Source organism: Canis aureus, chromosome 21, assembly GCF_053574225.1.
Source record: "Canis aureus isolate CA01 chromosome 21, VMU_Caureus_v.1.0, whole genome shotgun sequence".
Classification (NCBI taxonomy): Eukaryota; Metazoa; Chordata; class Mammalia; order Carnivora; family Canidae; genus Canis; species Canis aureus.
The window spans coordinates 39,012,027-39,024,935 of NC_135631.1; the positions used below are offsets into that span (position 1 = coordinate 39,012,027).

Below are 12,909 nucleotides of genomic sequence, written 5' to 3' on the forward strand. Positions count from 1 at the left end.
CTACTTAAATGTTCTCCAACCCATTGTCTTCTCTTTAGCCTCACTGTTAGCGTTCTTGTCAGGCTGCCACTCTCTCCCCCCTGGACTATAATAAAAACCTCTTCACTTACATTCTTTCCGTATATCTTAATAGCTGTTTTCTCTTCCCTCTGTCCTTCAGTCTAACTTCTACTTTTCTTCTTCTTTTTTTTAAAGATTTTATTTATTTATTCATGAGAGACACACACAGAGACAGAGAGAGAGAGAGAGAGAGGCAGGGACACAGGCAGAGAGAGAAGCAGGCTCCACGCAGGGAGCCTGACACAGGACTCGATCCTGGGTCTCCAGGATCACACCCTGGGCCGAAGGCGGTGGTAAACCACTGAGCCACCTGGGATGCCCCATTTTAAAAATTTTAGAGTGATTCTTTGTTTTCAAAAAGTGAACAGATTATCTCAGTGCCCACTACGTTGAAAGTCCAGTCCAGATGTTTTTAGTTCAACCGTGAAGCAAGATTTTCACAAAATAAATCTGAATGAGACAGGGAGTATGTCTTACATGAAAACATGGAGTTAATCATCTGAGTTTAACTTAATCATTTAAGTTTTTGCCAACTCAGTGATTGGAAGTAATATCCTGGTGTTGTTAGGGAAGCTTAAGAATCTTCATGAATGGACACCATCAAAGTACCTGGACTTTGGGGCAGCTATGGGTTCCATCTGTATGAGCACAGCCGCCTCACCAGGCTGCACCCTAGGGGAGCTCAAGGAGAGCAAGCCCGTGACCACCAAGGAGTGCGGTGCTCACCAGCAATGGCGCCTAGCTGGCTGGCTCAGACAGCTCTCTGCTCCTGGCTCCAGAGCCCTCCAGTTCCTGACTTCATTCCTGGGTTCTCAAGACCTGATTCAAGCCTAATTTACATTTATCATCCCTTTTGGATGCTACTTATTGAGGCAGCATCCATGGATCCATAAGTAATGTTCCATTTTCCAGTCTGTCATGAGAGTTTGGAACTTATCACTTCCATTCTCAAAACAAGAAAAAAGGTGAGTGAACTGAAAATCAACAGCTCTTCTTAGATCTGTCAGATAATTGAGGTCACAAAGCAAACCACCACTCTGAAAACTGGAGAGACAGGTGAATACAGAGAACCCGGGCTTACTAGAACCAGAAGCCTGTGGCTGGAGCCAGTATCAACATCTGTTCTCATTAACAAAAGCCTGACCTCAAGGGAAACTGACCAGGACCCAACCAACATGGGTTTTTTGCAAGCCAGTCCTCATCCTCATGGGGTGAGAGAAATACCCAACTCTAGCCCCTCTGACCTTCTTGTCTTACCTAAGGGTAGCAGAGCCAGGGAGAGGGGTTAGAAGCACTTGTAAACTTGTAAAGACCACAATCCTGGGGCATAGACCCATTAAAAGACTGAGACCTGGTCATATGAATATAGAATGAGTCTCCCTCGACAACACACCTAACTAGGACACAAGTAGGGTTCCGGTATAATAATACCTTAACAAAAAGATTAGAAATCATACAAAATATGCTCTTAGGCTACAACAGAATTAAACTAGAAATCACAAAGACAGCTAGAAAATCCTCAAATATTTAGAGATTGAACAACATTTGCTAAATAAACATGGGTCAAAGAAGCCTCAAAGGAAATTCTATGCATATTGGAAAATATGTTTAATATCATAATCCCAGTGAAAAACAAGGATCCATTTTCTTTTAAACTGATTTGTTCTCTTATACTATTTTCAAGAATAAAGCAATTATATTTATGTAGTGTTCTAGGTTTTTAAAATGCTTTTACATATGTAATTCATTTAGTCAATTATATTTAAATGCCTTGGGAAAATGCATTGATTCATTGATAGGAATAAGAAAATAAATAAACTAAAAAAAAAAAAAAAAAAAAAAAAAAAAAAGAAAATAAATAAACTATGTCTTCCAGGAGCATATTCTAAATTATCTCCTTAGTTTTAGAGCAGTTTGGCTGTCAAGATTATCTATTTTCTGACTGTTTAACTAAGGTACATAAATTATCAAACCATTATACTAAATATGTTCATTTTTTATTTACTAGTATTAGTTTCTTTTTCATTAGAGTAATAATCATAGTAATAGTTCATATTCATCATGCAGCCTGTGTCAGGAGCCATGCTAAGTATTCAAATGTTTTATATCATTCAATTCTCACAACAGGAGGACTATTTTCTTTTCTTTTTTTTTTTAAAGATTTTATTTATTTATTCATGAGGGACAGAGAGAGAGAGAGAGAGAGAGAGAGAGAGAGAGGCAGAGACACAGGCAGAGGGAGAAGCAGACTCCATGCAGGGAGCCTGACGCGGAATTCGATCCCGGGACTCCAGGACCACGCCCCGGGCCAAAGGCAGGTGCCAAACCGCTGAGCCACCCAGGGATCCCCCCTGTTTTCTTATTATATCATTTTTATAAGTGAAGAATCCAGAGCCTGGAGAAGGAAACTAACTTGCCCAAGATCATACATCTTGACGGACTAAAATTGTAAAAATCTGTCTGACTCTTGAGCAGACATTGGAAACTGCCAAATTTTACTTGCAGGCCAAATATCTGATCTGTCACTGGTTTTTATATGGCCTTCAGTCTAAGAATGGCTTTTACATTTTTAAATGGTTTAAATAATCAAAGACTAATATCTCATGACATGTGAAAATTATATGAATTTAAGTTTTGTTGTCCATAAAGTTTTGTTGGAATACAACCACTATCATTTATTTATGTACTTTCTATGGCTGTTTTTCACTCTGCGTTAGCAAAGTTGAGCAATTGTGACAGAAACTGTATTGCCTACAAAGTTCTCCGGCCCTTACAGGAGAATGTTATAGAAAAGTAACAAGAAAAGGGGACTTCTATTCAGAGTGCTAGTCCTGCTCCTCACAATTAAAGCCACTACAGGAGCAGAGAATTGTTGTGATGCTTAGTGAATAACTTAAGATGATGTGGCCACAGAAAAGACAGAATCAGTATAAAAATTAGGACTGTGGCTTGCTTGCTAGGCCCACATTCCCAATATTATATCATTGCCTTTGCTATCAGAGAGCTCATCTTCACACTTTTGTAAAAAGAAGATTCTTTTAATTTACATGAATATTTAATTTTTTAAAAGATTTTATTTATTTATTCATGAGAGACACAGAGAGAGAGAGAGAGAGAGAGAGAGAGAGAGGCAGAGACACAGGCAGAGGGAGAAGCAGGCTCCATGCAGGGAGCCTGACGTGGGACCCGATCCCGGGTCTCCAGACACCCCTGGGCAGGTGCCAAACCACTGAGCCACCCGGGCTGCCCAAGATTTAATTTTTAAAATTAAAATATAAACAAAAAAGTCATACTTTAACAGACTAATTTTAATGATTTGCTTTGAATATTGATCACATTTATTTGGTCTAGGCCTAGAAATATATATAATCTTACAGCATCCCTATACACAATTTGGATATAATAAATATACAGACACATTGACATATGTGTGTAATCTAACATACACTAAAATGTGTACATATATTTAATACATATGTATTAGACACATAGATGTGCACATATTTACATGTAAACATGCAATCTGATGTATGCTAAAATTTAAACATATTTAATTTGAACACCTATACTATGTAAGTATAGCTTTACATATATATTTACATGCAAACATATACAAACACACTTTTCAATCCATACACACACTAAGTCCTTGTGGTAAGTCATAACTAGACTTGGTTTTCCCCTCTCCAATGCTCGTTCGTTCTTTCTTTCTTTCTTTCTTTCTTTCTTTCTTTCTTTCTTTCTTTTTTAAGATTTTATTTATTTATTTGTGAGAGACAGAGAGAGAGAGAGACAGAGACACAGGCAGAGGGAGAAACAGGTTCCCTCTGGGGAACCCGATGTGGAACTCGATCCCAGGACCCTGGGATCATGACCTGAGCCAAAGGCACACACTCAACCACTGAGCCATTCAAGCATCCCTCCAATGCCCTTTCTTAATCAACTACCTCAACCCACCACACTGAAATAATAAAAATTTTGTCCAGCTGCAAATGACCTACATAAAGAAAAATGTGTACATTCATATGTCTATTAGTGCTAATGTATTTACAGCATACTTCATTCCCAAAAACGGTAATGAGAAATATGAACTAGATAAGGGAGTATAAAAGGCCATTAGAGTAAATAAATTGCATTTATTCCATTGGTTTATCCAAACAAGACAGAACTTCCATTTTATCTGTATTGCAACATCCCAATTAAACCAATTCTTTTGCCAAACTTGACAGTTTGTTAGTTAATTAAATACACAAAATGCTCAAGGAAAAGATTTCTTGAGAAATGCTCCATTATGACTGTATCAAACATCTTTTCTAAACCGTGTGTGCCTTTTAAGAGCACCAAATAATTTTAGTTTAGCATGATCATTGAATGTTTAATGTTCTCAGGAAAAAAAAAAAAAAAAACAAAGTTGGAAGAAGTAATTAAAACCAGATCTTAAGTCAGTACATCTGAGACTCCAGACACTTAATCTGCATGTGCTGTGGTTTTCCAGTAAAACACTAAAATGAGGTAATTTTTTATTCTTAATATGGTCATGACTCTTGCAAAACCTAACCAGGGTGAAAAATGTTTATCTCATTTTCCCTCATTAAATCATCATGCTGAATATAAGTTTCAATGTCTTGTGCTAAAAAGAGAATCTCTTATCTTTACCTTTGAGAAGTAACAAGAAAGCGAATTCTCGATAAATTGTGGATAATCTAAATATCTCAATGCAATCACCTTATTTTACTCACTTCTCTTTTGTAAATCCAAATAAGGAATTGTGAAATTGGTTTACGTGTCATTTTCTCCTCTCACCTTTGTCTCATCTCTTTTGGGACTTAATAATTGGGCTGGAGGAGGCACAGAGAAGAAAACTTTTCCCAGAAGTGTTAACCTGGGAACCTTAGAAAGGAAAAACTGGTTAACAGCCACAACATACACACAGAGCACACTGAAAGCAGGGAGGAGAAAATGAGATGATGAAAAAATTTTTTTTCCATGAACTTGAATGGAATAGCTGATCTTGTGTAACTAATAATTAAATAATTCTGCATTCCCATGCTCCTGTAGTCCCCATTTTTATTTTTTCTTTTAGATCACTGAAAAATATATTTTTAAAATATTACATTTTTTTCACTCATCTGTATGATTATGCCAGGTGCATAACAATTAGGAACTTCAGGTACTGAAACACATGGGGTAGCATATTTTATCATAATGGAAAGAATGAGCTAAGTAAGTGGATAGGATAAATGATTATGTGCTCAATTGGTACTTTAAGAGCTTATGAGAAAAGTAAATTTCCTAGATCAGGTCTTGAGGAAGGTTCTAGAAGCCATAATATAGCTATTGTAAGCAAGCCTCGATGTAATGTTTATTACAACATTAAGCCTCTCAATGTGCTATTAAATGAAGAAAAACCACAATCATAGGTCCATACATGTATTGAACCAGGACAAAATCTGGTAACCTATTAGTAAATCATGGAAGGTAACTATTTTTTAGATTTTATTTATTTATTCATGAGAGACTCACAGAGAGGCAGAGACAGGCAGAGGCAGATGCAGGCTCCATGCAGGGAGCCTGACATGGGACTCAATCCTGAGACCAGGATCACGCCCTGAGCCAAAGGCAGACGCTCAACTGCTGAGCCACCAGGCATCCTGAAGGTAACATTTTTAAAGAGCATTATTTTTGGATATTCTCAATTTTTTCCCAATCAAATAAATTGTCAAGAATGTCCATTAAAAATGCAAGGAGGGCAGTCCCGGTGGCTCAGCGGTTTAGTGCCGCCTTCAGCCCAGGGCATGATCCTGGAGACCCAGGATGGAGTCCCATGTGGGGCTCCCTGCATGGAGCCTGCTTCTCCCTCTGCCTGTGTCTCTGCGTCTCTCTCTGTCTCTCATGAATAACTAAATAAAATCTTAAAAATAAATAAATAGTCTCTCTGTTCTTTCCTAAATAAATAAATAAATAAATAAGAACTAATAACCTAGGAATTTGCAAACTGTTAAACACACTAGAAGCCCCAACTAATATGTCCTAAGAGTTGAAAACCCTAAACACTTATGAAAACTCAGGGCTAACCTAGCAGAAAAAAACAATCTTTTTAAAGAAACTCTTACTGAGATAAAAGGATTTATCTCACAAGTGCAAAGATAATGCAAGTGGAGAGCTGAGAATTCCACAGAGCACCACAAACTTGAAGCTATCTTCTGTGAATTTGAAATGGACATCACAGGAAATTCAAACATGACTCCAAAGAGTCTTAAAATATTATATAAATGGTGAGCTAGAGAAGATGCTGGGTCAAATGGTGCTCTAGACTTTAGCATAGAATTCTAGAGTTTTGCAGCTACAGGAATCCTAGAACCATCTAATCCAACTCCCTAATTTTACAGGGTAGGAAATTAAGGCCAAAAGGAGTTAATGACTGTCTAAAGTCCTATACCTTTCTCAGTAAGCTAATCCAACTACAGTTTTATGGAAATAAAGAGTAGAAATGGAAAACTGCTATTCTAAATAGCTGATTGACAACATGGCTTAGTGGAATTTTTTTTTTTCAAATTATTTTTGCTGTACTTCATTATGTCTGGGCAATTACTGGCATGTAAGGGGAAAAGGTAGCACCATTAAGAAATCTCCTTTAAGAGGCACTGGTGTCAAGCAATGTCATTTTCTCCCACCTTCAGAATCTGGGTACTAAGGTTCTAACAAATTCCCAAGGACCTCACGGAGTCAAAGAGAAATGAGAGAAAGCACTGGCTTTCTAATATTTAGCTTCACGTTTTGATCAGTATTTTTTCATCCCAAGGAGCATTTTAAAAATTAGTAAGTGGTGTATATTAAGAGGCCATGTCATCACTATGATCGGTTTCAGTACTTCTGAATGATTTGTGGTTAGTGGTCAAGTGTAATTATCACCGTATAAGAAATATAACCCAATATTAGAAATGTAAATATTTAACTGTTTTATTTTAATAACTTTTGTCCTATTACCTTGTCAAAGACCTTTTGAAAAAAAAAAGAAAAGACCTTTTGAAACCCTGACTAGATGATATTCATGGATAAAGCTTTATGTAAATGTATGTTTAACTTTTAAGTAGGGTAAATCAGAAGGGGAGACAGAACATCAAAGACTCCTGACTCTGGGAAACGAACTAGGGGTGGTGGAAGGGGAGGAGGGCGGGGGGTGGGGGTGAATGGGTGACGGGCACTGAGGGGGGCACTTGACAGGATGAGCACTGGATGTTATTCAGTATGTTGGCAAATTGAACACCAATAAAAAATAAATTTATTATAAAAAAATAAAAAAATAAAAAAAATTAAGTAGGGTAAATCATTGTTTAACCTTAGAAGAACCCTTTGGCTTTTTCTCCTAGTAGATTACCGATATCTAAATGTTTTGTAACCCCCTTTTGGTATTGTAGAGTTAAATTCTTGTCCATATGGAAGTTGTTAGTCCTCTCTGGGATTTTTGTTTTGAAGGATACTGTTCCTTCTTTTTAATTCTTTATACAGTTGAATATACTGCTAAGCAGATTCCTTGAGAACTTGTTAGAACTTTAGTACCAATTGAGCACATAAACACTTATCTTATCCTATTACTTAGCTCATGCTTTCAATTATGATAAAATATGCTATCCACTGTGTTTGAGTACCGGAGCTCCTAACTGTTAAGTACCTGGTATAATTTTTCAAACTCTTCCAATTTTCATGATTAGATTATATGACATTTTTATCTACAGAACATATTCTTTATATGAGAAGATTTAGATCACTCTCTAAATAAAATGTCTACCTATCCTTATTTATCCCATGAGTGCTAACATTGGGAAGGGAGAGTAGATAGGAAAAAATGAAAAAACAAATCATCTTAGTCACTTTAGGCTATGAAGGCCTGTCTAAAGCCCAGGAGTTTATTCTATCTCAACCAAGATCACATGAGTTGTTACATTTCCAATCCACTAATTTTTTCATTGTGACCTACAAAGTTTATTCAATTTATGCCTAATTTTTCATTATAATTCTTTAATAAAAGAAGTTAATTACCTTACCTGAATTCCAACATCGGTGATTTTATAACACTCAGATAGAGAAAGTTCCTTTAATTTTTTATGCCTGGAAAGTGACATCAAACCCTAAAAATATTTAAAATAGAGATAATTTTGTGACTATAATTTAGTACAGACAGTATATTTCTGATAAAATAACAACCATTTCTGTAAACTAAAAAAAAAAATTAGCTTCTGTCTTGTATTTCTTTATGCTTAAATTATAAAATCACTTTGTTAGGCAACATTATTAAATAAAAATTTCAGGTTGTTGCTAATGTTTTGTAAAAAGTATAACAGAATCCTCCTGAGGCAAGGGAAAGGAGAGCAAAAATAAACTATCAGGACTATGTCAAAATAAAAAGCTTCTGCACAGCAAGGAAATAACCAATAAAACTAAAAGACAACTTACTGAATGGGAGAAGGTATTTGCAAATGACCTATCAGATAAAGGGTTAACAGCCAAAATATAAAGAACTTATACAACTCAACACCCAAAAGATGAATAATCCAATCAAAAAATGGATGGAAGACATGGATGGATATTTCTCCAAAGACATCCAGATGGCCAACAGACACATGGAAAGATGCTCATCATCACTCATCATCAGGGAAATGCAAATCAAAACTACAATGAGACATCACCTCACATTTGTCAGCATGGCTAAAATAAAAAACATAAGTGTTGGTAAGGATGTGAAGAAAAAGAAAACTTTTTGCCCTGTTGACAGGAATACAAACTGTTGCAGTCACTGTAGAAAACAGTATGGAAGTTCCTCAAAAAGTTAGAAATATGACTAACCTAGGATTCAGCAATCACAGTACTGGGTATTTATCTAAAGGATATAAAAACACTAATTAAAAGGGATACATGGACTCATATGTATATAGCAGCATTATTTACACTAGCCAAATAATGGAAGCAGCCCATCCATTGATAGATAAATGGATAAAAAAGATATGAGATCTTATTTATATATAAAAAAAGAATGGAATCTTGCCATTTGCAATACCAGAGATGGAGCTAGAGAGTATAATACTAAGCAAAATAAACCAGTCAGAGAAAGACAAATATTATATGATACCACTCATTTAGAATTTAAGAAACAAACAAGCAGGGGTGTCTGGGTGGCTCAGTTGGTTACGTGTCTGCCTTCAGCTGGGGTCATGATTCCCGGATCCTGGGATCAAGCATACCCAGTGTCTGGGCTTCTGGGCTTCCTGTTCAGCGGAAGGCCTGCTTCTCCCTCTCCCACCTGTTGTGCTCTCTCTCACTATCTCTCTCTCTCAAATAAATAAAATCTTAAAAAAAAAAAAAGTGCACTTTGATGAGCATGGGATGATGTATGGAATTGTTGAATCACTATAACATACATCCGAAACGAATATAACACTGCATGTTAACTATACTATAGGAATTAAAATTTTTAAAAATAGGGACCCCTGGGTGGCTCAGTGGTTTAGCGCCGCCTTCAGCCCAGGGCCTGATCCTGGAGACCTGGGATCGAGTCCCATGTCGGGCTCCCTGCATGGAGCCTGCTTCTCCCTCTGCCTGTGTCTCTGCCTCTCTGTGTCTCTCATGAATAAAAAAATAAAATAAAATAAAAATTTTAAAATAAAAATAGAAATACAAAAAAAGAAAAAAAGAGGATATGGCTACTCTTTTATTTCTCCTCCTCCTACCCCAGTACTTAGCATAGGAAGAAGAAAAAAGAAGTGTCACAGAATCCCAGAGCCAGAAAATTCCTTATCTTGTTTCCTGTGTCCAGGTACATATTATCTGAATCAATATAAACAAATCTTAAAGACCCCTAAACTTATAACTTTATTTTGAAGACAATTAGTGTGGCTAATCTATTTGTTGGTAAATCTTTATACCTAATGTAAAAGTCTGAAATCTTTAGCTCATTTTATTATGTTTAATTGCTTAGAAAGGGGACAGATCTTTATATAAAGGCCTACAGACATATAATCATTCATCAGTAGCCCACTTTTTCTGTTTAAAAGCTTTGTTTCTTTTTTATTCTTTTTTTTTCTTTTTTATTCTTATTTAATTCTTTGTTGCTTTTAAATTCTTTCAATTTAAAAAAAATGCACTTTTTAGTCCTTAATTTTTTTAATATGGGGTTCTGCTGTTCCATTTCTCAGTACTTTCCCCACTAAACTGGGGAAACTGACTATGTGCCTTATAGATGCCATTCTTCTGGATTTGCATTCAGGATCACTTTTATTACACTTCCTATGAGATGGACAAGAGCAGTTTCCTCTCATCCTATGGTCCCAGAGCTGCCAGGCAGGGAAAACCCCAGAAATGGTACATGGGTGTGTCCTTTTAAAGTTTTATTTGTAGGACTGGTTTACATTTTATTGATCATAAATACAGCATTTGGACCATAATTGAAAATGGGTTATGAAAATATTAAATCCTTTTTTTTTTCACTGAGGCACATATTAGGCCTTTTCATAAAAAAAAAAAAAAAAGAAAAAGTCCAGGTCAAGGAAAGAAGTACTTGAAAATCTATTTAAGAGACACCTGGGTGGCTCAGCAGTTGGGCGCCTGCCTTCAGCCCAGGGTGTGATCCTAGAGTCCCGGGATCGAGTCCTACATTGGGCTCCCTGCATGGAGCCTGTGTCTCTGCCTCTCTCTCTCACTATGTCTCTCATGAATAAATACATAAAATCTTTTAAAAAGAGAGAAAATCTACTTAATTGTTAAATAATCTATTTAATTACAGTTTAAACAGTAATCTCTGATTTTATTTAATGGTTTTGTATGCCATCCAAAAATAAAATCACTCCATTCATTTTAAAAACTTTATTGCAAATATGGACTCATCTGTTAGGAATACATTATGTTTTCTGACTCCTTTTTTCTTTCTTTCTTTTTTTTTTTTTTTTAAGATTTTATTTATTTATTCATGAGGGACACAGAGAGAGGGGCAGAGACACAGGCAGAGGGAGAAGCATGCTCCCTGCAAGGAGCCTCATGTGGGATTCGATCCCAGACCCTGGGAAAACGCCCTGAACCAAAGGCAGACATTCAACCACTGAGCCACCCAGGCATCCCTGCCTCCTTATTTCGAAACAAAAAAATTACTAAATCCTGTGAAGCCAGCACATGTGATCTAGGTTCCAGATCTGAATGCTATTTTATTCATGTTAGAAGAATTGGAGTTTAGATATTCCCTCACAGAAACCAAGTTGTTTAAACAAAAATAATAAGAGATGCAGGGCTTGTCTGATTGTCCTATACCTGATAATAGCTCAGTGTATTTTCTTAGCCTATGGGGAATTTGTCCTATGAAACTCTCTCTGGAGTTTTCACATTTTTTTTTCCTTTTCTGTAGTCAAATTAGAATTTTTTAAGACAAACTAGAAATGAAGTATACTTGTTAAGTATGACATTTGCCTGTGTTCTCTTTACCACTTTATTCAAGATTACTAAAAGTTAACTAATATTAAAATAGAATGTTGTATTTCATCACTATAATTGTTCATTAAAACATATGGCCTCAAAATTTAATTATTTAAACATAATTAGCCACTAGGTAAATGCAAATCAGAATCACAATGAGATGTCACTGCATACCTTACAATGATGGCTATACTTAATAAGACAGATAAGGGGGCACATGGGTGGCACAGGGATTGAGCATCTGCCTTTGGCTCAGGTCATGATCCTGGGGTTCTGAGATCAAATCCCGCATTGGGCTCCCCACAGGTTGCCTGCTTCTCCCTCTGCCTGTCTCTGCCTGTCTCTCATGAATAAATAAATAAAATCTTTTTTAAAATAAATAAATAAAAATAAACATAAATAAAAAGACATAATAAAAAATGTTGGTGAGGATGTGAAGAAATAAAAATCCTCATTCACTGCTGTTGGGAATGTGAATTGGTCCAATCACTGTAGAAAATTCAGTCTGGCAGTTCTTCAAAAAATTAAACACAAAGTTACCATATGACCCAACAATTCCACTCCTAGATATATACCCAAGAGAAATGAAAATATATGTCAATAAAAAAAATTTGTACTGGGATCCCTGGGTGGCGCAGCAGTTTGGTGTCTGCCTTTGGCCCAGGGTGTGATCCTGGAGACCCGGGATCGAGTCCCGCGTCGGGCTCCCAGTGCATGGAGACTGCTTCTCCCTCTGCCTGTGTCTCTGCCTCTCTCTCTCTCTGACTATCATAAAAAAAATAAATAAATAAATAATAATACAAAAAAACTTGTACTCAGATGTTCCATAGCAGCATTATTCATAATAGAGAAAAGAAATGAAACAAGACAAATGTCCATCAATTGGTGAAAGGATAAATAAAATGTGTTATATCCATATAATAGGATATTATTTAGCAATAATAAAGTATGATGCATACTACTGTGTAGATAAAAAAACTTTTAAAACATTATGCTGAGTAGAAGAAACCAAACCCAAAAGGCCACATATTTTATGGTTCCACTTATTTGAAAAGTCTGGAATAAGCAAATATGTAGAACCAGAAAGTAGATTAGTGGTTGCCAAGTCTGGCTGGTGACTGGGTCGAGGCTAGGGAATACTGCTTATGGGAGGGGAGCTTCTTTTTGAAGTGATGAAGATGTTCTGGAATTAGATTGTGGTGATGGTTGCCTAACTCCATCAATATACCAAAACCCACTAAATTGTACACTTTGAATCATTGAGTTTTATAGTATGTAAATCATATCTCAGTAAAGATGTTTGTAAAGATTTATTAATGTAGTAATTGTATAGCTAAATACGAATCAGAAATACTCCTACAGCATCCTTTCAGTCCAAGATGAACACAGAAA

At 36.2% G+C, this 12,909-nt stretch overlaps 1 protein-coding gene across 10 annotated transcripts in view; it reads right to left on the reverse strand.

The window, feature by feature from the left end:
• FBXL13 (F-box and leucine rich repeat protein 13) overlaps positions 1-12,909 on the reverse strand; it is a 204,777-nt gene that overhangs the window by 28,251 nt on the left and 163,617 nt on the right. For 7 of the 10 annotated variants that reach the window (XM_077863928.1, XM_077863934.1, XM_077863929.1 and 4 more), the window contains 2 exons: positions 8,106-8,189; positions 4,864-4,950 (listed from right to left, as the gene is read on the reverse strand). In XM_077863928.1, the coding sequence (XP_077720054.1) occupies positions 4,864-4,950; positions 8,106-8,189 (171 nt within the window). The remainder of the gene's footprint in view (positions 1-4,863; positions 4,951-8,105; positions 8,190-12,909) is intronic. The other 3 variants (XM_077863930.1, XM_077863927.1, XM_077863935.1) reach the window with 1 other exon arrangement.